At 28.8% G+C, this 25,143-nt stretch overlaps 1 protein-coding gene across 1 annotated transcript in view; it reads left to right on the forward strand.

Annotated features, from left to right (window-relative positions):
• Positions 1–24,487, forward strand: part of LOC136982721 (QRFP-like peptide receptor) — an 83,347-nt gene extending 58,860 nt beyond the window's left edge. The window contains exons 3-7 of the mRNA XM_067279289.1: positions 19,794–19,915; positions 20,017–20,140; positions 20,215–20,420; positions 21,346–21,475; positions 23,995–24,487. Coding sequence (XP_067135390.1) covers positions 19,794–19,915; positions 20,017–20,140; positions 20,215–20,420; positions 21,346–21,475; positions 23,995–24,324 — 912 coding nt within the window. The 3' untranslated portion in view covers positions 24,325–24,487. The remainder of the gene's footprint in view (positions 1–19,793; positions 19,916–20,016; positions 20,141–20,214; positions 20,421–21,345; positions 21,476–23,994) is intronic.
• Positions 24,488–25,143: the final 656 nt, after the last annotated feature.

Consider the following 25,143-nt stretch of genomic DNA (forward strand, 5'->3'; position numbering starts at 1 on the left):
ATACGAACTTCCAATATAAACCGAAAGTCACGTTATTTTAATTCAAACGTTTCCCCTGAAAGGTGTTAGATGACTAGCACGACTCTATTGTTAAAGGAAAAGTATGATATACAGGGGCAAGCCGCTACTAATTTGAGGTGGCGAGCATATATTTTAAATTAAAAAATTATTTTAAAATATGATTAGAAATAATTGCTTGTTTTTATAAATGTATAAGATAAAATTATTAAAAAACTATATTATTTAATAAATGGTTATAAATAATAAGGACAATAACATTTTAATTATTATTAAGGATTACAAACATTATCATAAGAAAATTATAGATTTAATATAATTTTAGTTATCATAAAAATATAAAATTATACCAGTAAATTACTGAAAGTTCATATACACCATAAGTAATAAAGTTAATAAATGATTATAAATTTATAAGTTATAAGGTTATGTATTAAGTTCATGTGAGTATTTTTTGAATAATTTTACTAAAATAGATGGAAAATTTTAGAAATTTTTTGTTAATTTTTACATTTTTCGTTTATTGTTTTAAGACACAACAGTTAAAAATGTGATAATGTAGAGATACTGTATAAAAATTGAGATTTTTAAATAATGATTTTGGATTAAGATAAGTAAATACATCATTTTATTATTAAATCAGTATGATGTATGTTTTGAGATATTTTATGATCTAATCTTTGAATCATGAAATCGATTCTTATATTTAAAAAAATTTATTTAAAATTCAATTTTCAATATTTTCAATTGTTTTCTAATAAATTCAACGAAAAGATTAAGAAAAATCCTGCCAAAATTGAATTTATCGAAAGATATTCACCTAAATATAAGTAAAAATCAAGAACTTTAAGCTGTTTTTAGGTTCATCGAACCAAGAAAACTGTTTAATAAAAGTTGTCCGAGAAAATACAAAATTTTTTTCTGGCAATTTTAACTTCTCTTTTAAGATGTGGGATACTCCAGTGAGTTTATTGGATAAATCAAGATGCAATACATTTCAGAGTGATGAAAATGAATCAGACTGAGCCTTAAAATTTCGAAAACTATAATACCGAAAGCGATTGTAAATTCATTTTCTAGCTCAAGAGGGATATTTTATCTGCATCTTTACAACACATTATGAAGATAATAATTACATTAAAATCTGATTGATTTTTCACATACTGTTACTTAATTTTTGAAATTTTTGGCTCTTTCCGCCTTGTGGGCATTAAGAAAGCCTTTTCCCATATTCATTGTGAGATCGGTCATGACGTTATCCTATGGGAGGGAAAACAATTGCATGAATCTCCCAGCAACAGAGAGAGCTCCAATTTGTTTGTTTGTTTTATTAAGTTATGGCAACGCAACACTTGAGCGATCTGCCTAGGGGGAATGCCTTTCGGAAAGTCTTTTTAGGGGTAACTGGCCCTTATTCAGGCGTTACAGACGTGGAGAAAATCCGAAAAATTCCACGTGGCCAGCCCGTCCTGGCGAGACGCTAACCCACGACCGAATTTCTGAGTGTTCAGGGAACAGAACCGTTTGGCCACTGGTGGGCCAGAGAGCTCCAAACCAATCTTTCATAAGAAAATATTTCCTTCAAAAATTACCTCAAAGAAAAATATATGGAGTCAACACTGTACTGTACAGGTACTGTACATGGGGCCCTCTAATTCAAATTTTCCTGGGCCCAATGAAGCTATAACACACAACTGCAAATCCACAATGAAGGATAACGAGTGGTGAGAGGCTGGGTCCACATATCCGGGTGGACCCGCCTATGAAAAATTCCTAAAAAGCTGTTCTCTCGGGTCCTTAAGAGCAATAGGCAGGACTCTCAGCGCTCGTATGGGGGCCTGGTAGGGCGGGCCCTCTTTTGCCTTTTTTTTTGTACAAATGAAATACATAGCTGATAATGTAATTAAAGACACACTTCTTCATTCAGCAGTATTTATTAAATTTTAAGAATATTAAACAGTTTTAAGACCAAGTTTTATTCATACTTTCTTTATATGTACAGTACAGTACAATTTCGAAGCGCTGACGAGTGCGCATATATTTACAAAATTTTTATTTATATTCAAATATTTATTTATCGTTTGATTTAATTATTTTGTTCTGAGTAGTCGACAGTCATGAGGGAATATATTTAGAAAGGAAATAGATTTTAAAATTTAATATTAAATACAGAAGAGGAAATCATGTACTAACTAAACATAGAGAAACTTATTCCACCGACATACTTTAATATGCAAATTTATAAGCGGAATATCTTTAGAAAAACAGCTTTTGCTTTGTTTTACAAACTTAATGTATCAAGAAAAATCAACGAAGTTTGTGTCTAAAAATAGGAAAGTCGATAGCCTTTTGTTTAATGACAAATTTCGAACCTCCAAAATGTTTATATACTAGAGATGGGCGAATAACATTTTTCTTGAATAAGAATATTAATCACATCTCGAATATTTAATGAATTATATAACTTATTTAGTTAATAATTTACTTAATATTTATCATTTAACTTTTTTAGTTATTTCAATATATTAATAAATTAATAAAATTAAACAAAAACAATTAAGATGGCGACCATCTGCAATGCAATCTTCGTGCACCTGTTAATGAAATTTACTTATTAATTATTTAAATATTTTAAATTTTTGAGCAAGTCCTCCCTCCCCTTTGGGTACGATAATTCTGGATCCTCCAGAAAATTCAAAATGTCCAGAAACATTCGAAGTATTGAAATATCTCGACAGCGATGGATTCGAACGTTGAGAGGTATTCGAATTTATTCTTTATCAACGTAATATTCGAGTATTCGCGGATAGGATTCACCCATCTCTATTATGTTAGTACAGTACATAAAATTTAAATTAAGATTTATAAGTAGCATCCATATAAAATTATAGAAATGAAATTTAGTAGAAATTCCATTTCCAGAATTTATCAACTGGAAACCCAATTAATCAGGAACTTGGTCGTTACAAAAACTGTACATTACGTACAAATAATACCTTAAGAATTTAGTAATACGGGATAAGAACTGTAGTCACTATGGGTTAGTTTCAGAGAATACCAAGAATATATCTCGCTACAATAAAACCCACGTTACAATAAGGCCCATCATATCTAGCATCGTGAATAAACACTACTAGTGATAAATGGCAACATTTCATGTTGCTTTAGTTCAATCAGTTCAATTTGAAATCGTCACGAACTGTGGCAAATATTGTTTAAAAGTGTATGCTTTGTTCCGAAGGAAAAAAAGGTAAGAAAATATCTGTTTTTATTAGATAATGATTCAGTTTGATAAGATAAATCAATAGCTGAAACTGTAGAGATCGAAATGTTATCGAAGTATGTTAAGTAAGATATGTTTAACTGTTAAAACAGTGTATGCCAAATCGATTGATACATTTCATTGTATGAGATCCATATGATTTTTAATTATCGTCCACATCTGGGAAATATGCAACTTGTCAAATGCATTAAGGCCCACACTTTCTTCCGTGTATATTGCTTTAAGTTTGATTGCTTTTTTACTAAACTTGACTTGTAAGTTAGTTATTGATTATCATACGTATTGTTAGAGATTCCAAATTAATAAATTATAGATGCTTTCTATGTGAGAATGAACGACTAGAGGATATGAGGCAATGGCTGAGCTGTCGAAAATGAGTTGATGAAATATATGTAGGTCTTACAGCACGAGACAAGAGCAATTTTAGCTTTCACAATAGTGAATAATTAGTGAAAGTTCTGAAAGAAATCAAATTAATCAAAGTAAAGTACTTACTTTGCTGTTTAAAAAATGAAAGTTGTGTTATTTTCTTAAACATTGATTCTTTCCTTGTGTAACATTCAAAGTGACAATAAACATTAATAATGGATGTGGACACTTCTAAGCTACTGTATTCGTAGTTTTATTAGTTAAACAAAGTTCTTTTTTTAACGTTTGTCAGTATAAAATGCAATTTTACATTTGGACTTTATTACACAGGCACGTATGTAATTAGGCCTGTGGGATGGTTTTTTAAAAATGACTGGCGAGGAAGCGACAAAATTTTACTGAAACAATTCCTCAATGTAACCTAATATCAGACAATGCAGACAAAATTAAAATAAAAACACACAATATATATTTGTCATAGTTTGAACTCACTTAAGAACAATAAATTGTTCTTAAGTAGACTTTAATGTATCAAGTTTTCTCATGTACTATCGTTCCTCTCCAGTTTCGTTTCGCTTTGTCTTCCTATAGAAAAGATGGCTATTAAACAGAATCTAGTATTATACTTAGACCTAGTACTCGTGCGAAAACGTATGACGGAAAAGTAAAATGACATCACTTTTATATTGGTATACTTACAATAAAGGTATTCGTGATTGTATAGTCTTAATTTAGTCGTATAGTCTTTAATGTACTGTACTGTTACTGTAAACAAGTCTGACCATCTTATAGTTCGGTGTGATCAATTTTCACAAGTAAAAAGCAGTGATAAACTACCCCACATTTTTCTTCATCTATAAAAGCTTAATAATCAACCTAATTAAATTATGCTGAAAACCATAGTTAGGCCTATATCTATTAGCGCACAGTAATTAACGTTCTAGAATATCTCTGTTTTTGGTGAAGATTCTAAAACTTAAATTAAACGACACTGTTTATTTTTCGTTACAACAAAAAAGAATTTTATTTGTTCCGTCGCACGAATCATAAGTTTTGTCCCTCTTCGGTACACTGGTTTTGCACTTAACTAAAATTGTTGACGTGATAAAACCATTTCTAAAATAACGTAATGCTAACAACGAACATCGGTACAAATTGCAGCTCTTTTTATCCCCCACATATTTTCTCATAGAGCAAAGCGTTACTAAGACATAGTTAAAAGATTTCTCCGTGAAAAATATTAATTTTCATATTCCTATTAAAATAACAAACGTTATTTATGTTTTGACGGGCGGATAACATGATCTGCGAACACCAAAAAGGATGCAGAGGATCGACCGATCGACTTGTTTGCCAGACTTGCCTATAAAGTACAGTATTCGATATCTCTAACTTTGATCTATTTCGAAATATTTTTCTAAACCCAAATTCTTCTCTTTTGTGACTTTTTACCGCTGGTATAATCGAAAGTAGAGAAAGAAAATTTAATTTATGTAACACAGCAACATTCTACGGCGCTATTTTTATCAAACAGATGGCATACATTTCGATTTTTTTGCATTTGGAGAAGAAAAACGAAGGAATGGCCATTTTTAGTTTGTTATTGTCGACGTTTTCCGTCATTCGTTTCTGCATTCGAGTGAGTACCAAGACTAAGGGGCCTTTCGACGTATGCATCGTAAACATAGTTGGTGAGGAATGGGGTCTGACATATCCGAATCAGAATCACCATAAAAATTCCCGAATTTAATCCCGGGTCCCCCAGAGCGGTAGGCTGAAGCTTTAACCGCATCTGCCGTCTAGCTGGTTAAATGGTTTTCGATTATCCGTAATCGGATAATCGAATCTCCCTCCAATTGTTATACAATTAGAATTTCTGCTACTTATAATAAACATTTATTTCAATTATATTCAATTATATTAATTATTTATTAATGAGAGAATTAAACTAAAATCTAACAAATACCTTGAGAACAAAGAGAATAATTCACTTACTGAACAGTATAATGTATTTTATAATTTGAAGCATTTTGCATTGACGATATCGAAAAATTTCATTTACTTCTAATTTCACATATTCCTAAATCGTTCCAGTAATTTGCTGATTTGCGTAAATTAGGGAAACTCCCTGATAAACCTAACGTTTCCTTTCTTTTTGCTACAGAATTTTACATGATTCGAATCCATAATCAGAAACCTTGTGAATAATTTTGAACTAAATACCAATAATATACAACCAAATATCGGTTTAGTGCTAATTCGTTTCTTATTCTAATTCGTCTAAGTGCTAATCGGTTTCTTTGCTTCTTAAATTGGCACTAAATTAAATATAACACTAAACTGAAAAATCTTAAAAAAATAAGAATTGCACGTAAGTAATCAGACATACTTACATACAGTTTTGAGTATGAAATATTGGAAATCTCATGGTTTGGTGAATGAAAAATTGCACATTTAGCAATTCACACATACCGAATGATTGATATTTATGGAAAAAACCGTTTTACAGTATTCACTAGTGCTACTTAGGAGGACACTATATCGAGGTTTGGCTGTATATATTACTGCATGATCAAAACTTAATGCTACGTAACATTAAAAAAAAACGTATTAAATTTTAAAATTATTCTTTTCAGCATAAGAAATAATTAAATCGCAAATGATTAAAGTATTTGGATAAACGATTTTTCGCAAAATAAATCATTTATTTTAAATATTAACTTTAGCAGAATCCAAAGTATTTTGTATTAGCAATAATGAAAATATCTATGTTTAACCATCCACATCTTTAATAAATGTCTACGAAATGACAAGATCTGAAAAAAGCAAGAATATAATCAATCCCTATAAGCCATATTTTCCCAGAATTACATCTCGTTTAATCAGTTAGTTGACAAGATGACACAGTAAGCCTATTAATTCAAGATGGACACGTTCATCAAAGAAGAACATCTTACTTTATTAAATGTGCTATAAATAATCTTATATTTTTTCGAGTAATCAAGTTAATTGAGTAATTAACTTAATTAATGTAAAAATTAATTTAAAACCGTGACTCGTAGGTAAAAAACCGAAAAAAATTCAGATGTAAAAAGTTAATTGAAAAAAATAAATGTTTAGATATTAATTATTCAAGAAGAATTGATTTTGTGAAGTTTATTTTATTTTATTTTCCGCTATTAACAAATTGATCTCGTCTGAGATAAGAGTTTAGTACAGAGAATCTATTAGAGATTATATTAATTTTTTTTAAATCTAGTAATTATTATAATTAATTATTATCTTAAATGAAACAATTTTTTTCAATCTGGTAAGGAGAATCAACGCTTGATTTAAGCTTTAGATTGGATACATTCTTCGCTTTCTATGGATTTATTGGAGCGATTTAAAAGTCTTTTAATGAAGAATATAAGCAGAAATGATGCGTTTTGAAGATAAAAAAGCTTTTATGATTTAATTTTAGTAAGTTTGCTCTATAAAAATTATAAAATTGCTAATTTCATTCTATATAATTAAATTTAATCTCTAGATCTATATAAAAGTTTAGAGTTAGGAATTATATTTTATAGATTTATAAATACATTCGCCATAATTGCAGACAAAACAGAAGAAATGCAACTTTTTGGTTATAAAAAATCAAAATAAAAGGAATGTAATCTTTTGAATTATTAACGTAAAACACTTTTCATGTTATTTTTATGAAATAGTAAACAGAATCATTACTAGAAAATATGAATTTTGATGCTTACTTGTTGAAATGAAATGATTTGTTGGCAAGATTGTTGGCAAGATATTTTCACTTTATAAAGATAATAAACAATTTAAAATAGAAAGAATCCTCCATTGAGAGCTTAAAAATCTGTTTTAAGATCTAAATAATTGGATTAATCTCACGCTCTGACTAGAAATACTGATTTCTCTAGTGAATCAAGTAATTCTTTTAAAATATTAACAACTTTGTTTATTAAATTGAATTATTGAACTATGATATTAATTAATTTATAATACAAGTGTTATTCTAATTCATTCAAGATAAAGGTTTTATACAGCAATTTTTAATTGCAAACTATTGAGTTTCATATTATTATTGAAGTGACTGTTTTATATTTTAATAATATTTTAATTAAGAAATTTAATTGATAAAGGGCCCCCTCTTCTATTCCTTCTTGTATATAAGGATTAAGTAACGAGTGTGTATTTTATAAAATATGTAATTATATGAAAAAATAAAGAAGAATCTAATGCATAACACAACAGAATAATTACTTATGAGAAAAGTTATAATATAACAATTTAAACTTTATTTATTTAGTTTTAACTAATGAAATTAATTAATAAAGTTTGATAAGAGGTCTACAAATATGTAATATAATAAAGTTCGCGATAAGCTTCAAGATAAAAGCTTCATATTCGTTTCAATTACTCTTTATAAAACGATAATATTGAAGTAGCAATTGAGAAGATTTCGATACTGAAATTGGTAATTGAAATTACTTCTTCACGTTCATTACAGATGTCCTTTGGAATGGAGTGTTGATTTTTAGAAAATAAGGAATTGTAGAGAAGCTCAAAGTAATAATTATCCCTTTATAATACCCGATATTAGCTTTTAATAAGCGAAAATAGTATGGATCAGAGATTTAATTTATTATGAAATGCTTGCTTTACGTTATGGTATAGATATTATGAAAGCGCAAACATCATAACCATGGACAATTTTTGGGCGACAAAGCTTGGATACGAATAATTACATCAATAAATTTTCATATAATTATTTAATTTTTTTTTCACAAGTAGATTATGACTTAGAATACAGTATTGCACCAATAGAAAAAGAGAGAAACGTCCCATAGTCGAGGGTGTAAGTTTACATATCTCAATCACCTTTACGATTATCATTTGTGGAATATTTTACTCGATCCAGGGAGGAACAAGTGCCCGTTTGTTCCCCTCTGTGAATGCCCATGAGTCCATAACAATGCGAAACACTATGAAAGTTTAATCCATAAAACCTTTTTAAATTCATGCATAATAAATTTCTAATTTTCTTAAACAACTCTTACATAACTGTATACAAAATTTAAAATATTGATGCTTTACAAACAGGCAAAGAGCTTTGCAACCATCATTTAGTTAAAATTTTAATTTTTAACGTTATTTTAAAGCAAAATATCTTATGTTTGTTTTAAAAGAAAATTGAAGTCATGTTTCTTGTGGCATTCACATATTTTTAATTCATTATCGAGAGGTTCCTCTTATCTCAATGATGATTAGCCTATTCAGCACTTTAGTAATATCACCCTGAAAATGAGAATTTACGATTTATTTTTATAGATATTGAATTTTTCCACGTAAAAAAGCTTGAAATGTCCAATTGTTGTATAATATTTGAACTGGCAGGTAGATATTTTTTTATTTTATTTTTTCTTTGGTGTAATATCTTGTATAGCAGCTCCAGTTCATTATTGTTGAATTCCCTAGGATTCAACATATAATACACTTTAAAATCAAACGTCTGATAAAAATACATTTTTGGATGACATTTTGAAATGTCTGACGTTAGTTTATCTTGTATTGTTGATGCACATCTTGATATGAAAACTGCAATTTTTCTTGTTTTTTAATATATATATTAAACTTTTTCTGTACGAAATCTCTATAAATAATGGAGATAATTGCAATTATTATTTGTCTGTGATATTAAAAATTAAATATGATAAATTATATTGACTAAGATACACAGATTGATTCAAACGTCTATACACAAGATATGCACACTCACACACATCACAAATATTACATCAAACGTGTTAACATCATTTATACCTGCATTCAATGACATCCATATAGATCATATTCTGTAACTTATATGAGTAAATAAAGCGAATTCTATATATTGATACTTTTCAATTCCCAGTAGATTGGATCATTAACTCCGGTTTCTATGGTCAGTAAGTACGTAGTAGGACTATAGAGACGTGATAATAAGCCGTTTTATAGTTTCATAATATATTTATTGAAGGGAACTTTTAAATTAGAGTTACCAAAATTTTTCCATTATATCTCAACTCGATAAGAAAATATTTCACTCATAAAATTTCTCTAAGAGCCTTCCAAGCGCATTTAAATTTTTTAAAATTCTGAATAATGAGATACAACTGAATGATTTTATGTTATTTCATTTATTTCGCAAACACATAATCATTAGAAAGCGTTTCTTTATTACTTATTTGAAAATCTCGAACAAAGTTTAAATTGACAGGAAAACTCCTTCAACAGAAAATGCAAGAATAAATTTGCAGAAAAATAAAATTACTCCTTTAAATACATATTTTTGTAAAATAAGTATTGTAGCTAGTTTGAGAGTATAAAAAGATTTCAAATTTGAATAACAATAGTTAGAAAGCGTTAAAGAAAGTCAGAAATTGGATTGTACAGATTTTGTATAACAAAAAAAAACGAAAAGTGAAACGGGCTACACACGATTTAACTCAATTTTTCTGCATACCATATTGAGGGATTTAAAACGATTCGAATTTAAATCATGTGTAGGCCTTATTTTAAACATTTAAATCAACATAAAGTGTATGAAAGTATAAGCTAAAATGTAAATTAGAGCTTCTTAAATTATTATAAATGAATATTTTATATGTTAATCACATTATTATAACATTTATTTCTTTACTTATTGTTGGAAGGTAGAAGAAAAATTACAGTTCGAAATTTTTCAGTACAAAGACGACAGAAATGATAAGAAAATGCTTTCTTACAAACGTGGAGTGCTAAAAGTGACAATAGAAGGAGCGTAGTTTATCTTCTTTTCAGTTCCATTAGTTTCGACACGACAACGAAACAGGTTGACATGAAGTTGCTGGTTCTACTTGAATATAAACGATGTTAGAGAACACTTCACCATGTTACTATTTATTACTTTAAGATACGCCTTCCTTACGTTTACAATAAATAAATAAATAAATAAGCAAAAAAGTCAGTTATAATCATGTTTACAAGGGGAATATATTAATAATTCACTATATTTGTTTTTTAAAGCACTCGTAAAGTTTAGAGTTTTCTCTGTGAGAATTTCTACAAAGTTAACTATAAAGAATTTTTTATGATTAAAATTCTTTAATATATTTGAATATAAAAAAAAGAAAATAAAACGTGAAAGTTTTTATCCTCTTTCACAGGAAATAGTTAAACAAATAAATAAAATATTAATCGCGTGAATAAGCTTATCGCGCTTAATTGGATTTTAGATTTATTTTAAATTTTCAAACTTTCCGTTTAAAATTTCTCAAGTATTACATTTATTTTTAAATATATTTTAAAAATAAGTATGAAAAAGTTAAGAGAAAAGGTAAAATATTCACTGACATCTCTACAATTTTTCGTTTTCAAAATATATATATATATAAAAAGAGAGATTTAAAATGACTTTATACGATATTGCTACATATGTTATAGTTGTCTTCCTTTCAAATGTTATAAATCTGACGATTTGCAACCGATTCGTATTAACTTCTAGACAGATTGAATATATGTTTCTAAAGGAAGAAATACACAGTAACATGTAGATTGAAAATTTCGAATAGCACTTCTGTCAGAATTTAATGCTTTAAGATAAGCATTTTTCCCGGGTTTATGTAAAAAAAGAATGAAAAAATATATTCGAATATCCTACTTTTCTATCCATCTTAACAGGATACTTTATAGGAAAATTTTGAAATATTCGTAAAAATAAAACAATTTTTTTCGTCCTCGTTATATTTTATCTCTTTTCCCTGACATGGAGTTTAAAGTTTGAATTTTAAAGTATTATAACATTTTCTACTGATTTAAATATCGGCATTAAAATATTGTATAAAATATAAATGATTTTTATGCCTTATCGTAAAATTTCATCGAAAGATATCAATGCATGCAAAACGATTGGCTAAATATATACTTTTGTAACAGCAGAGAATAGCCTATAGTTTAACAAAATTCTATTATTATATTACTAGGGGGTTTCACCCACTTGTTCTCAATATAGACTATTCATAACAAAAATTTTGTGATGATTCATCTATTCTTGGTGCCGCTGTTCTTAATCTTTTTTTCCTTTCTTTTGTTACGGAAAAAAGTGTTGTGACGATTTTAATCAAAGTATTATATATATGTTTATATATAGAATACATTAAATTCAGTAGTAGTTTTAGGTTCTACGAGATCCTAGGTAAGCATGGAACTAACAGTTTTTAATGTAAAACGATATCACATGATATTTGATATTGCACAAGATTTAAAATACCCCCCGGTACTGAATTTTAAATTTAATGCGATCTTAAAAATGAAAGAAAATAGTCTGTCTCTTTTCGCCTATGGACAATAAGAGGGACTATTTTCGGGCTCCTCGTGGGTTTGGCCAGGCCCATAATAGGGCGGTGAGTGACGGGTCGAGTCAGACCACTCTCGAAAAATTTATAGGATTTTTTCGACCTCCTGATCTATCTCGGATCCCCAGAGCGTAGGCTGACGCCTTAACCGCTCTGCCATCCTGTCGGCCGAATGATTGAGAAGCTTGGCGGAGAAATTGTGTATCCCACATAACTACAAAAAAATGAGTTATTAACGAATTTGGATTTGTGCATCATCAATCAGTCTCATAGGAAACTTTGACGATTCAGTTGCATGTCCCACGGATTGTACGCCCACATTAATAAATTGTTGCATATTAAAGTGTTAGTGAATTAAAACACAAATCCTACTTTTTCTCGAAAACGTCCTAATGTGGGATAACGTTTTTCCACCGACCTCTCAATTGATATTCTACAGTATAAAGGTTAAGACTATATATATTATCAAGTAAGGGAAATACGTACAAAATGACATAGGCAACATAATTCGAATTTGGCGTTCTCAAGCGCGCAACTGACCACAACACCACGTTATCCGAGGGGCTTTTACTAACATGTCAAAACGTGAACGCACTCCTCTCATTCGCCTGTGTGTCATGGCCGACGACAAGCGTTGATACGTTACGAGTTTTTTTCCTTGCAATAAGTTTTTTGTATAGATGGTAAGGTTTTTACTACTTTATCTATTTGTGTAGCATTTATTTCAACTCTCAAGAATTTGTTGTTGCACTTAAATATCTTTTTCCATTAAAATATCATCTTCGTATTTATAATTTTGTTTTTTTACACCGTTAGATGGACAAAACGGTTTTATTTATAAACGGTTTTATTAATTATAAAAAATGGCTTCTAAAAAAATTCTTTTATTATTTATTCATTATAAATCTTTCATTGTTTAAAAGAAACCATCTGTTTTATTTGAAAAAAAGGTTTTTTAATTTTTTTCAATACGTCGAACTTGGTTCCTAAATTGCTTTTTCCCTCTGGTTAGCCAACTTTACAGGAGCCCCTGCGATTCGGTTTCTCTGTATTATTTGTCGTTCTGCCAGAAAGCTGAAAGTGGCTGAAAGCACATCCTGGACATGTTGTTACACAATTTCCGATAGCCGGCCTGTTCAACGAAGCATATGTGAACGCACTCCTCTCATTCGCACTGTAGCAAGGCAGCTACAGTGCGAAATGGTTCTCATGGATTTAAAAGCACTGGTATTTGGCCTCTAAATCCTGAAATATTTCCCGATTATATGTATGAGCCTGCGGAGACTACAAATATACCGCTGCTGGAAGACACCTCCAATGAGCAACGCAGCAAACAAGTCCTAGTCCAGTTTCCATAGCTGGACCATCTACACAGCAGCAAGATGATTCATTTTCGCTTCCTATGTCCAACATTCTTCAGGTTTCTGCAACTACACAACCTCAATATCAGCTACAGAAGTCCCGTGCCGTCACACATAACGACAATAATACAGCTGAAATAACAGCACCTACTGAAAAACAAGCTGATAATTCATCTCAGGTTCCATCAGCAAACACTGAGCAAGAACTTTTTTTAACTCATTCAATTCAATATTATTCATCTGCTGTTACTAAAGAACATCCATCGTTATCCGAGAGGCTTAACGATGCTCAATAGACACTCTTGTGTCTATTGAGGAGATTTCTCCAGTCCCAAAAGGACATTTTATAAATGGTCAAGGAAAACGTAAGCCAAAGACTCGACAAACCTGTTTAGTTTTAACTTCTACTCCTAATATGAAGGCAATTAAATCAAACAATGAGCCAAAAGCTCCGCCAGAGAAAAGGAGACGAAACGTCACTAAAACGTTACTTGAAGACGACAGTGAAGAAGAAAATTTTCCCGAAAACTCTCAAGATGATGAAGAGGACTGTCCATGCATATATTGCAATGATCTTTTTTCCCGATCTAAGCCTGGAGATGACTAGTTACGATGCTTAAATTGTTTGCGTTGGGCTCACGCTTCTTGCGCTGACGTTTCTAAAAGAACCAAGCGCTTCATTTGTGAACTTTGTCAATAATTTTATAGTTTTTACGTGTATGTCGTTTTGTCCTTAGCATATGGACAAAATGGATTTGGCTGATCTCAATTAAACTAACAATATTTTTTTTCTATTATTTTTATATTATAAATGTTTATTATATTTCATAGGTAAAAAACCAAAGATGATTGGTGTAGAATATGACAGTGCTGTGATTTACCAATAAAGAGTTATGAACCTAAAATAAAACCATATGTCATTTTTTTTTGTATTTCCCCTATATAGTTGAGCGATTTAAAAGCTTGAGTACTTAATGAAAATTTAGGCATAATTAATTAACGTAAAAAATATATGTAAAATCTCTAGTATGCCTAATAGTATGCTTAATTTATTATGCCTATATTTTTATTAAGGTCTGATTATGTAAGATCTAGGATTCCTGTACTACTAATTGGAATATAGATCCTGCACTGTACAATATCAAATATCGTGAATTAAGACCATCGCTACTCAGACAGTAACGGGGACCTGAAGTAAAATACATATTGGTAGCCCTATAGTAAATTAAATTATTATATTAATGTAAAGGAAATAAACGAAAAAAATTGTTAAGTGAAAGAAAAAAATGTTGAAAAAAACATTATTTAAAACCCATAATTCCTCCAGACTCAGGGCAATTTGCTTCTTTTGCCCCCTGGGCGTCCCTGATTAAAACCGAATATTGTGAAGTGTAGCTTATATTTGTAAATGTTTGAGGCCCTAAAACTGAGGTCTTAATCAGAAACTTTAGCGCAATCAATTGAAACATAGGTTTAGACAATGTTTACAATCGTAAATAACTAATTTTAATTAATTATAAATTTCTAAACTATTACGAGTATTTGGTGTTAAAATTAAATTAATTAAAATCGAATTTCGTGCTTTTTACATAAATGATAAATTAACAAAGGTTTTTTATTCATCTTAAATTATTAATAAAAAGTGTTTGAGAGCTGTCAAATAATATGAATATTTTATTATTTTTGACAAAAAATATTTTTTCTTTGGTAAAATTTTATTAAGAAAGTCATGGAAAATTAATTTACTATAAAAAAAGACTTTATTATCTTTGAAATCTGATGCAAATAATCACTTGTATTATTGATTAAAATAAAAAAATACTTTAATTAATAGAATACAGAAATTATCCGAAAGTTCTCTACCAATTATACTGTTAATCCAAGCCGTGTCCAAGTCTCTAGAGATGTAATAGTGTATCCTAGTGATTAATGTTGTGTTTGCCTTCTTCAAATTTGCATTAACATTTTTCAAAAAATGTTTAAAGTCACGAAAGTACTCTATTAATGAATTTCAAACATAATGAATGAAAAGCTTACGAACATTCTCTTGATAACGTTCATAAAATTTGGCACGTTTCTGCCGCTTCTTAATTAAAATAATTATTGATTATTACAAGTTACTTATTAAAGGATACGAAATTTTTGCTGGGATCATCAGACATCACTTGCTAAAGATTCGCTACTAAACGATGAATAATCGTCGATATTAATATTTTATTAAAAATTCTATGAATAGATAGTACATCGATAAAGTTATTAAGTAAATATTAAAATTAACACCTAGATCAATAAAATATATTGACGATAAAGATCGTTTTGTAAAGTTTAACAAGTAAATTAAAGTCAATTCGATTTAGTGCCACCATTTTTTTTTTTTTTTTTTTTTTTTTTGCTTGAGATTGACAGTAAATCGAGTATGGTGCTGTATTGGAGTAACTCAAACAATAAGAATTATATAATGAGGTTGACACACTTATTAATTTTAGAAAGTCGCGTGATTTAGTGATAATGTTTTTTGCAATTAAAATCGTAAATTTAGTAATTTACAGGTACTGAAGGGTTCTTTATTTAATATTTATGAGACAGATTCGTTTACAAGTATTTATGGATGTTATACAGAGGTGGCGTTACATAGGGAGGTGCTATTTCAAGATTTGACTGCATTAGAAATGGAAGTAAAATACGAAATTTATAGCCTTCGGTAGCATGTCCGGTTTATCCTATGGGCAAAAAGGGCAATTGCTTGGGGCCTTTATTATTAGGAACCACAGACTAATCATTTATAAAAATATATTTCCTCGAAAAAATTCTCTCGAAGAAAAATGTCTTAAGTCAACACTGTACTGTGCAGTAAATGGGGTCCCCTAATTAAAATTTGCCTGGGCCCCATGAAGTTACAACGCGCCACTGATAGTCTTGCATGACCTTTATAGCTATAGGAGCCCAATTAACGTAGCAAACTCAATTTCTTTTCTTACTCCATCCTCTTGCCACCTAAAATGTTAAAATTGCTTTACAGTCTTCCTAGTGTTGGCTCCTTCCTAAATTTCTCTAAACTTGTAAAAATTTAAGACAAAGTATTACAAATGAAAACAGACAAAACCAGTAGTCTTTATACACTTTTTATACGAGTTTATGTATCTACGAAGGGCGAAGGTTAATTTATAATATTTCAATAAATATTTTATGTAAATGTTTTAATTCTTCAAATAAGTATTACATAAAGACGTGATTAATAGCAACTTTTGTGATTGGCAGATGATCAACACGTTTGATAATCACTCATCCAGGCCTAAATGATATCCTCTAGTATATTATTTATTTCAAAACAAACACTCAGTTATCAGAGACTATTCAATAACTTCATAAATTAAAGGAGATGGAATTTTTACGGTTATTGATAATCAGATGGTTATCAATAATCAGTGACTTGTCACGAAATGATTATAAAGTGATCATTAACATGAAATCCGAATAAGTGAATGAAGTTATTGTTAACAATACACCTCATACCATAATTCGCCAGAGAATCATTTGTTGTCATCATTTTGATCGATGGAGTATAATAATTCTAGTTTAGAAGTATTTTATTTTCTAAAAATAGAAATAATATACTTCGAAAACCGTCCAGTTAAGTTATTTGATGGAAATTTATTGATATTCATTTTATATTGTAAGTATATTATACCTGAAATTGTATTTTAATACTTCTATAAGAAACTTCTTAATAAAATTTTTATTAGTAATATTTATTAAAAAATTAATTTAATTTCTTAAAATTTTTAAAATTCTATATTAAAAAAAACTTAATACATTTTAATTTAAAGATCAATTGAAACTTAAAACTTATACATATTTGATAAAATATTATATAAAATAAAAATTTTGTTTGCAATTTTAAAGTAAATTTACTTTTTTTACTCTAAAATATTTAATTACTTTTAAATTATTTTATTAAATTTTATTGCCATTATAAAAATAATATTTTATAAGTTAGAAATTAATAATGTAACGTAATTTGTGTTAATTTTTAATTAAAAAAAACTAATAATTGATTAAAGTCAATCAAACCTCGATATAGTGACCTACAAAATAATGTCAACGGATACTTGTGAACGGATATTCCCCATAAATGTTAAATGGAAAACCTTTCAGTGTCTGTACTGAATCTATTTTTGCATTTCAAACAACTTCATTACTGTAGATAACTTGTTGTTTGATGAGATAGTTCAGTTTAGCGCCACACTCATTTTAGAGCAAATGGCGGTGTTAAATCGAAGTTTGGCGGTATAAATAAGATGATAATTAGTTAATTAATCTTCTAAATATCGACTCATTCAATCACACCCCACAACAAACCATTAAATTAAGAAGCCAATTAATTTTTATATTCGATTTTTAATTTCTGTTATAAATAAATGTCATTATTACTTTTATTTTAAATATACGTTTTAATAAGAAAACTTTCTAGAAATGTAATGAAACAACAACATTACTTTTTTACCATTCGGAAACGAAATCGAAATTGCTGTAGGATATTTTTATATCTGTCTTAAAAATTTTAACTTTCTTTCCAACCCTTAGTAACGATCGAACAAATGATATCCAGTTGAAGAGACTTCTATTCACTTGTAACTAAAATTGTTTTTCAGTTATATTGCTCCATATATTCTTCTGAGAGAAATGTACACTCCAATAACGTCATTGGCATACCGAGCTTGTGAATTTTCGAATTATAAATATTTCAAGAATTTTATTTTTTATTTATTTTTTATAATAAAAAAAAGAAGTCATTTCGTCAGAAAATTATTTTGAAATATTTCTACTGTTTTTGTCAACTTTAATTATTTTAATATTTTATTTGCAAGAATAAAACCCTAATTTTATCATTAAACTATGAAAATGTAATTAAAACGTTTGTTTTTTTCCGTTGTTTTCATTTGTATTAATCTTTAAAAAAATTCAAGCAGAGAAATAAATGAAAACTCGAGAATTCAACATCGTAAAGTTGAGTTGCTTATTAAAACTTTTCACGTTATAAATAAAATATATGACGGAAAAGACTTTTAAACTAAAATTTAGACTTTTTAACACTTTAATTAAAATCAATTTAAACTTAAAACTAGTATAAAATTTACTTAAGAAGTAATTTTATGAATTGGTTAAATTTATTATTTATATCTTAATTATTTCAAATTTAAATTATATTTATTTTAAAATATGCTTTAACTGATCTTACACAGCCAAACTTCAATTTAACACCACCGTTTATTCGCCTTTGAAATTGGCACTAAATCGAATGTGGCGCTAAACTGAAATATTTAGAATTGTATATATAGATATATAGAACTATACAAAAGTTTGAAAGTTACATAGTTTGTTCATAACAAAGTCGTTTGCAATGCAAAACCATACATTTAATAATTCACAGATATTGAAGGGTTCTTTGTTTAATATTTATGGAAATGATTGGTTCACAAGTATTCACAAGAATGATGCTACATATACAGTCAAAACCTCGCCAATTGCCTTCTTAGGGCACTTATGACGAGGTTTGACTGTATTAATAATTAAAAGTTTAAATCAAAACTTTTGCAATTAATGCGTGATTCGAACACTTCTGTAAAAACAGTTAAATCCATCTAGTACCATATCTTACAAATACAAAAGTTTTTGCTATTACATGTATACAAATATACAACCAAACCTCGATATAACGTCTCTGTTAAGTAGCTCTATTCTGTTAAAGAGCAAACGAATAGTTAAAAATCTTCCTTGTAAATTGTTCAATACTGCAAATTTCAATTTTGCTATCATCAAATCATCCTCAAGTTCAAAATGATTGTAGAAACCTAAATTCAAACATGATTATAGACTTGTTAACCTGTCCAAAACGGAACCTTAATAAAACGGAAACATACTTAAACGGGATAAATTCTTAGAAACACAGGGATTTTCTGTGTCAAAAAGAAACTGTTCAAAATGGAAACCTGCCAAACCGAAAAAAATATTCGGTACCGTACGAGTCCGGCTAACAAAGGTTTTACTGTTTTACTGTATGTATTATTATTATTGTTTCGGATACTTCAGTTTAGCGCTATGCTCGATTTAGTGCCAATTTTAGAAGCGAATAAATGGTGATGCTAAATCGGTATTTGATTGTATATTTATATATTTGCGATATTAAAAAATAAAAATAGAATTGTAAGTTTTCAACTGAAGAAGTATGTTTGAATATAATAAGTGCCGATTGGTTTTAATTGTTAATAGGCTAAATGAAAGTGCATAAGTCTTGATTGTAAAAATTTTAATTTAAAAATGTAATTATTAATTTTATAATATTTTTAATGATAAAATTATAAATAAACATATTTTAAAATTTAGTATGGTCAACTGTTTTCTTATACGTGGACATTAGGAGAATTTTGTTGTAAATTTGTTCATTACATCCAAAATGTATCTGCCATCTGTTCAGTACTTACTTTAACTTCAATGAGTGTAGAAAGGTAAAGATAATATTTCAAACATTATTTAATTAAATACTATTTCTCTACGACTGACTAAATACTATTAATTAAAATTCTAAAAATATGAAAATATATTCTAGATATTATGCCATAATTCATCCTGTAAAATCAAGATACCTTTGTACCGTAAGTCAAGCAAGAAGGGTCATTATTGCTATTTGGATCGCATCGTTTGTTGCTGCTATACCAATCATATTTACTCAAGTATAAATATTTATAATTTCGAAATTTTCAATATTACATTTTTAAATTTACATAAATAAATTTCTATTTTGCAGATTCACATGAGAGTTGGTGAAAGACAGATCGCGTATTGGTGCGTGAGAAATTGGGATCAACGTGGTCTGTGGCAGATTTATGAGCTTTACATGTTGCTCTTAATACTTATAGCACCGTCAATCATTATGGGCTATGCATATATCCGCATTTGTCATCAGTTATGGATTGTTGTTAAGGAAAGAGCCAGTATGACCTCAGGAGAAATGTAAATGATTTTAGTATCAGCTTTCTCTTCACTTAAAATTGATCTTTAAGCCATTTTTTCCTCGTGCAGAAATTGATTTCTTTGCTTCTAGATATAAAACAACATATTTAATATAACAAAAGCTGAAGTTTATAATAAAATTTCTTTTTAAAAATTTTAATATCGAAGTAAAATGGTGTTCCAATTAGTGGTTCGCGTACTTTTTTAAATGATGTTCCTTCAATACCCTAAAATAAAAGGTACATTAAATAAAAATCAGGTTGAAAAATGAGTCAGAATTACGAAAAAAATAATTATATTTAAATATTAAAAGTTTAAATAGAGTATTTCGATTTTATTACTTCGATTATTTTATTTTAAAACTTTGTGAACAATTTTATAACAAAGCTTATTATTCAAAATTAATGCGAGGCGTGTCCCTATTTCTCTAACATGAAATGATTTGTGTCTAACTGATAATCCTTAATTTCAGTTTAAAGTCATTTTCGGCTGTTTGCATCACTTCATTCTCATCTCGTGGGATTTCTATCGTTTGCTAACAATATGGACTTGGCATTACGTGTAAAATTATCCGTAATTATGTTAGATATACCATCGAAATCGACTTTATAAAATTACTAAGTGGTTAAAGTTTATTTGATTATATAATTTGGCTTATTTAAAACAGTTTTATAAAGTATTTAATTAACTAGATCTATAAAAGCTAAATTGCAGAATTAGGATTAGGAGTAAGAAAAGTGTTAATATCGTCAAATTTTATTAATTTTATCAATAAGAATGTATTATATTAAGACATGAGACGAAAATACCTATAAGTATTTGCTCTGATATTTATAATATCCGTTCATTTTAACAAGAAAAATAAATAAACATATGAGATATAATAAAATAAAAAAGAAAATATTGTTTTTCTCTATTTTTCTAGGCCAGGAACAGAGTTACAAGTAAGAGAATCGCATCCAAAAAATCAATACTCTACTCAAGTATGTGTAGTGAAACCGAAACCGAAATCAAGCTTTCATAAAATGAACAGCGATAGCGCGACAGTTAAACAAGTAAGATTTGAGTTATTCTGTCGTAAAAACAGCCAAATTGTTATCTTAATTAAATTTAGAAACTTTTAACATCGTATAGAAAGGAAATTATAATGATTAATGATAAAGATAATTAAGCATGTTTTAATTAATTATATTTACGAATGGTTTAGATTGTATAATTATAAAATACTAATACTTAATCAAGCAAAATTCTGCTTGTAAAATCCGTTTATGTATTTATAAGAAAGATAATATTAATAAAAATTTCGAAAGTTTCTTAAGAATACTTTTATATTTTATTTAATAATTATAAATTTCGAACTTAGTTTATTTTAATTAAATAAATTACAGAGTTTTATTGCTAATAAAGTACACAACAAAATTGTTTTAATATAATAAACATTTATTTTGCAATATACTATATTTATGTATTTGCACTATTCAAGTAAACCAAAATAAGTCAAATCAGAACAGTGAGTGGGCGATTAAACTGTCATTTACATGACAGTTTAATTTAAGTAGATTAACTTAGTAGTTCAAAACTTCGCAGTAGTAGAGAAATTCATTTACTTCTCAATTTTCATCTGAACTAAGCAGTAATATAAAAGAGCTGAGACAACAGATGTTACTTCATCATAAATGATTTACATATAATCATCGAATTTTTTAAACAAATTTTTAAATCATTTATTTTATCATTAAAGGTAATTAGTTTCCAATTTAATTAAAAATATATGGTGGCCCATAAGTCAGCTAGCCATTGTAAAGATTAAATTAAAGCCTTATTCACATATTTTATTACATATATACTTCACAAAAGTTGTTTCAAATTAGATCCTTTTTCTATAATACTTGAATAAATTCAATCTACCATGCACACAGCATGACCAGAGAGGCGCCCAAAGAGCCAGAGCCTCTCCTTACTTTTGTAAGTAAATTAATAAAAATTCAAGTACAGGAACGATTTGAATGCGAGAAACGCACTTACACATTATCGCACTTTATATAAATATATAATATATAAGAGTCTCCTTTATCCATGGTGCTAGTGCCTATATCCACTGTAGAAGAGGGATAAATGTAGAATACTCAATACTAATGGTCGCTACTGATCATTCATATTCACAGGTATGGCAGGAACTTCAGGGAAAAAATAATAAAACGAAGCACTGCTAACTAAGTTTTAGATTACCTTGTATATTATTTTTCTATGTAAGAAATTATTGAGTTGATTGATCTGTCGATAAATAAATTAAACATTCAAGTAAGATCATCATACAGAAAAGTGTGTTTAATATAGGAGTAACACCTGGAACTAAACACATTTTTTGTATAAGTTTTCTTATTCATGCAGTTATTTAATGTAATGAAATATATGAGACTTTATTCCAATGAAAACAAAATATATTTTTCTGTCTGGATTTTTGTTTTTCAGATGGTATTATAATTTGAGTGATTAACTAAGTTCTATAATCCGAGTGATTTGTTTGCTTTTGCTGTTAATAATGTAGTGTATTAGCGATATAGAACAAGACAAATTCTGCTATTTTTATCCATTTATATAAAATAGATTTACTTACTTTATTTTTATATCGCTTTAATACGAATTTTCTTCGAGCTAAAACAGAAAACAATTCTTAATAACAAAAATTTAATTTATCCAGCTTATTTTTTAAAAAATAATTTAACTTAATAAAAATAAAATTCTAGAAAAATATTTATAACTAGCAGATAGGCCCGGCGTTGCTCGGGCAAAAGAAACGATAGCGAAGATTAAGATTATTACGTTATAGTCACAGAAGAAAAAGAGTAATTTCATCAACAAACTAAATATTTCTAAAGAAAGGTCGAATTTGAAAATCGAATATTTTAATATTGTTCGATTTTCACGACGTGTTCTGATTATATCATTCGATTTTCATCGAATGTTCTAAAGAAGAAAAGTCGAGAAAAACCGAACTAATCTGTTTAAATTTAAAAATCGAATATGTTCTAACATATACTCTTTTTTTTTTTCCTCCAGCGCCCGTAAATCTTGCACGTCGCTTTCTCTTGTTCTCCATTGTTACTTAACACTTCCATTGTTGATGGAAGTGTTAAGCCTTAATCCTGTCCCTCTCCCCGTGGGGGAGGAATTTCGAAAAATTCCCTCTTAGTGTACGTTTTCGTGACGTACCGTAACTATGTACCAAATTTCAACTTACAACTCTTAACCGTTTGGGCTCTTAACATTTCCATTGTTACGTAACACTTCCATTGTTACTTCACACTTCCATTCTTACTTAACACTTCCATTGTTGATGGAAGTGTTAAGACTTAATCCCGTCCCTCCCCCCGTGGGAGAGGAATTTCGAAAAATCCCTTCTTAGTGTGCGTTCTCGTGACGTACCCTAACTGTGTACCAAATTTAAACTTTCAACCCCTTACCGTTTGGGCTCTGCACTGATTATTATTATTATTATTATCAACTCGTCTCGATTATATATATAGATAAGGAATAATTTGTAATTATTATTATTTTTTATATTATTTTACAGGTAATTAAAATGCTGGTGGCTGTGGTTCTGCTATTCATTTTATGCTGGGCCCCGATTTTAATCACTAATGTGCTAACGGCATTTGGCATCGTAGATGAATTGAATTTAGGATATTTGAAGCCGCTGAGGACGGCTTTCCATCTTATGTCTTATTTTAATAGTTGTGTCAATCCCTGCGTTTATGGATTCATGTCACAAAACTTTCGCAACAGTTTCCAGATAGCCTTGAAATCATGTCTTTGTGGAAGGCAAAAGATTAAAGGACAACCATCAGTAAATCGTACCACAACCACTTCTGTCAATTATGGAAGGTCTACATTCATCACCTGAAAGTTAATGAAATTTAAAAGAAAACGTAAACAATAATATTTATTGAGAAGGAATATTAAGACAAAAGTACATTAATTTCTCGTGAAGAGAGTCTGAATAAAAATAAAATCATATTTATGAAAAGGCAATATACACGACATATATTTTCAAAATCAATTTAATTCAAGAAAGCATTTCCAATACAGTGTACTGTAAATGTGTGTAATTATATGTTTATATGTTGTATACATAATTATGTATCAAATATTATTTTAAAAATATAAATAAATGTTATATCTATTGTATATTTTTTAACAAGTATGTCGAATTTACACAACATGGCATTATCGGCAGGTTTATCCAGGGGCGGATCTAGGTTTTTCGGGGCCTAGGGCTTATTGAAGTCTAATGTTAGATTAGACTTCAATAAGCCCTAGATTATTGAATAGATTAGATTAGATAGATTAGATTAGTCTGTTGTTAGGTTAAGAATCTTTAAATTGGGGTTTAAAATTCATTTTTTAATAACATCAAAATCAGAGTTGAAATATATTTATTTATGAAATGGTGTTAAATGACAAACTTTATATCGATAAGTGCTCATTGTTAATGAAAAAGTATTAAAAATTTATGATAATAATTCAATTTTTGTGGGCCCTTGACACTTGGGGGCCCAGGGCTTAAGCCCTATTAGTGCCTATGTAGATCTGCCCCTGGATTTATCTAATCATGACAAGATGGCTACGCTGTAGTGTTAGTTTATTCTTCAAGAGATCCACGTTCTAGACTACCAGCCCCATAATTTAGGCAATACTGATCAAACTGTTGTTCTTTATGTTT

The sequence above is a fragment of the Centruroides vittatus genome, unplaced genomic scaffold (assembly GCF_030686945.1).
Source record: "Centruroides vittatus isolate TY-2023 unplaced genomic scaffold, ASM3068694v2 contig_862, whole genome shotgun sequence".
Lineage (NCBI taxonomy): Eukaryota > Metazoa > Arthropoda > Arachnida > Scorpiones > Buthidae > Centruroides > Centruroides vittatus.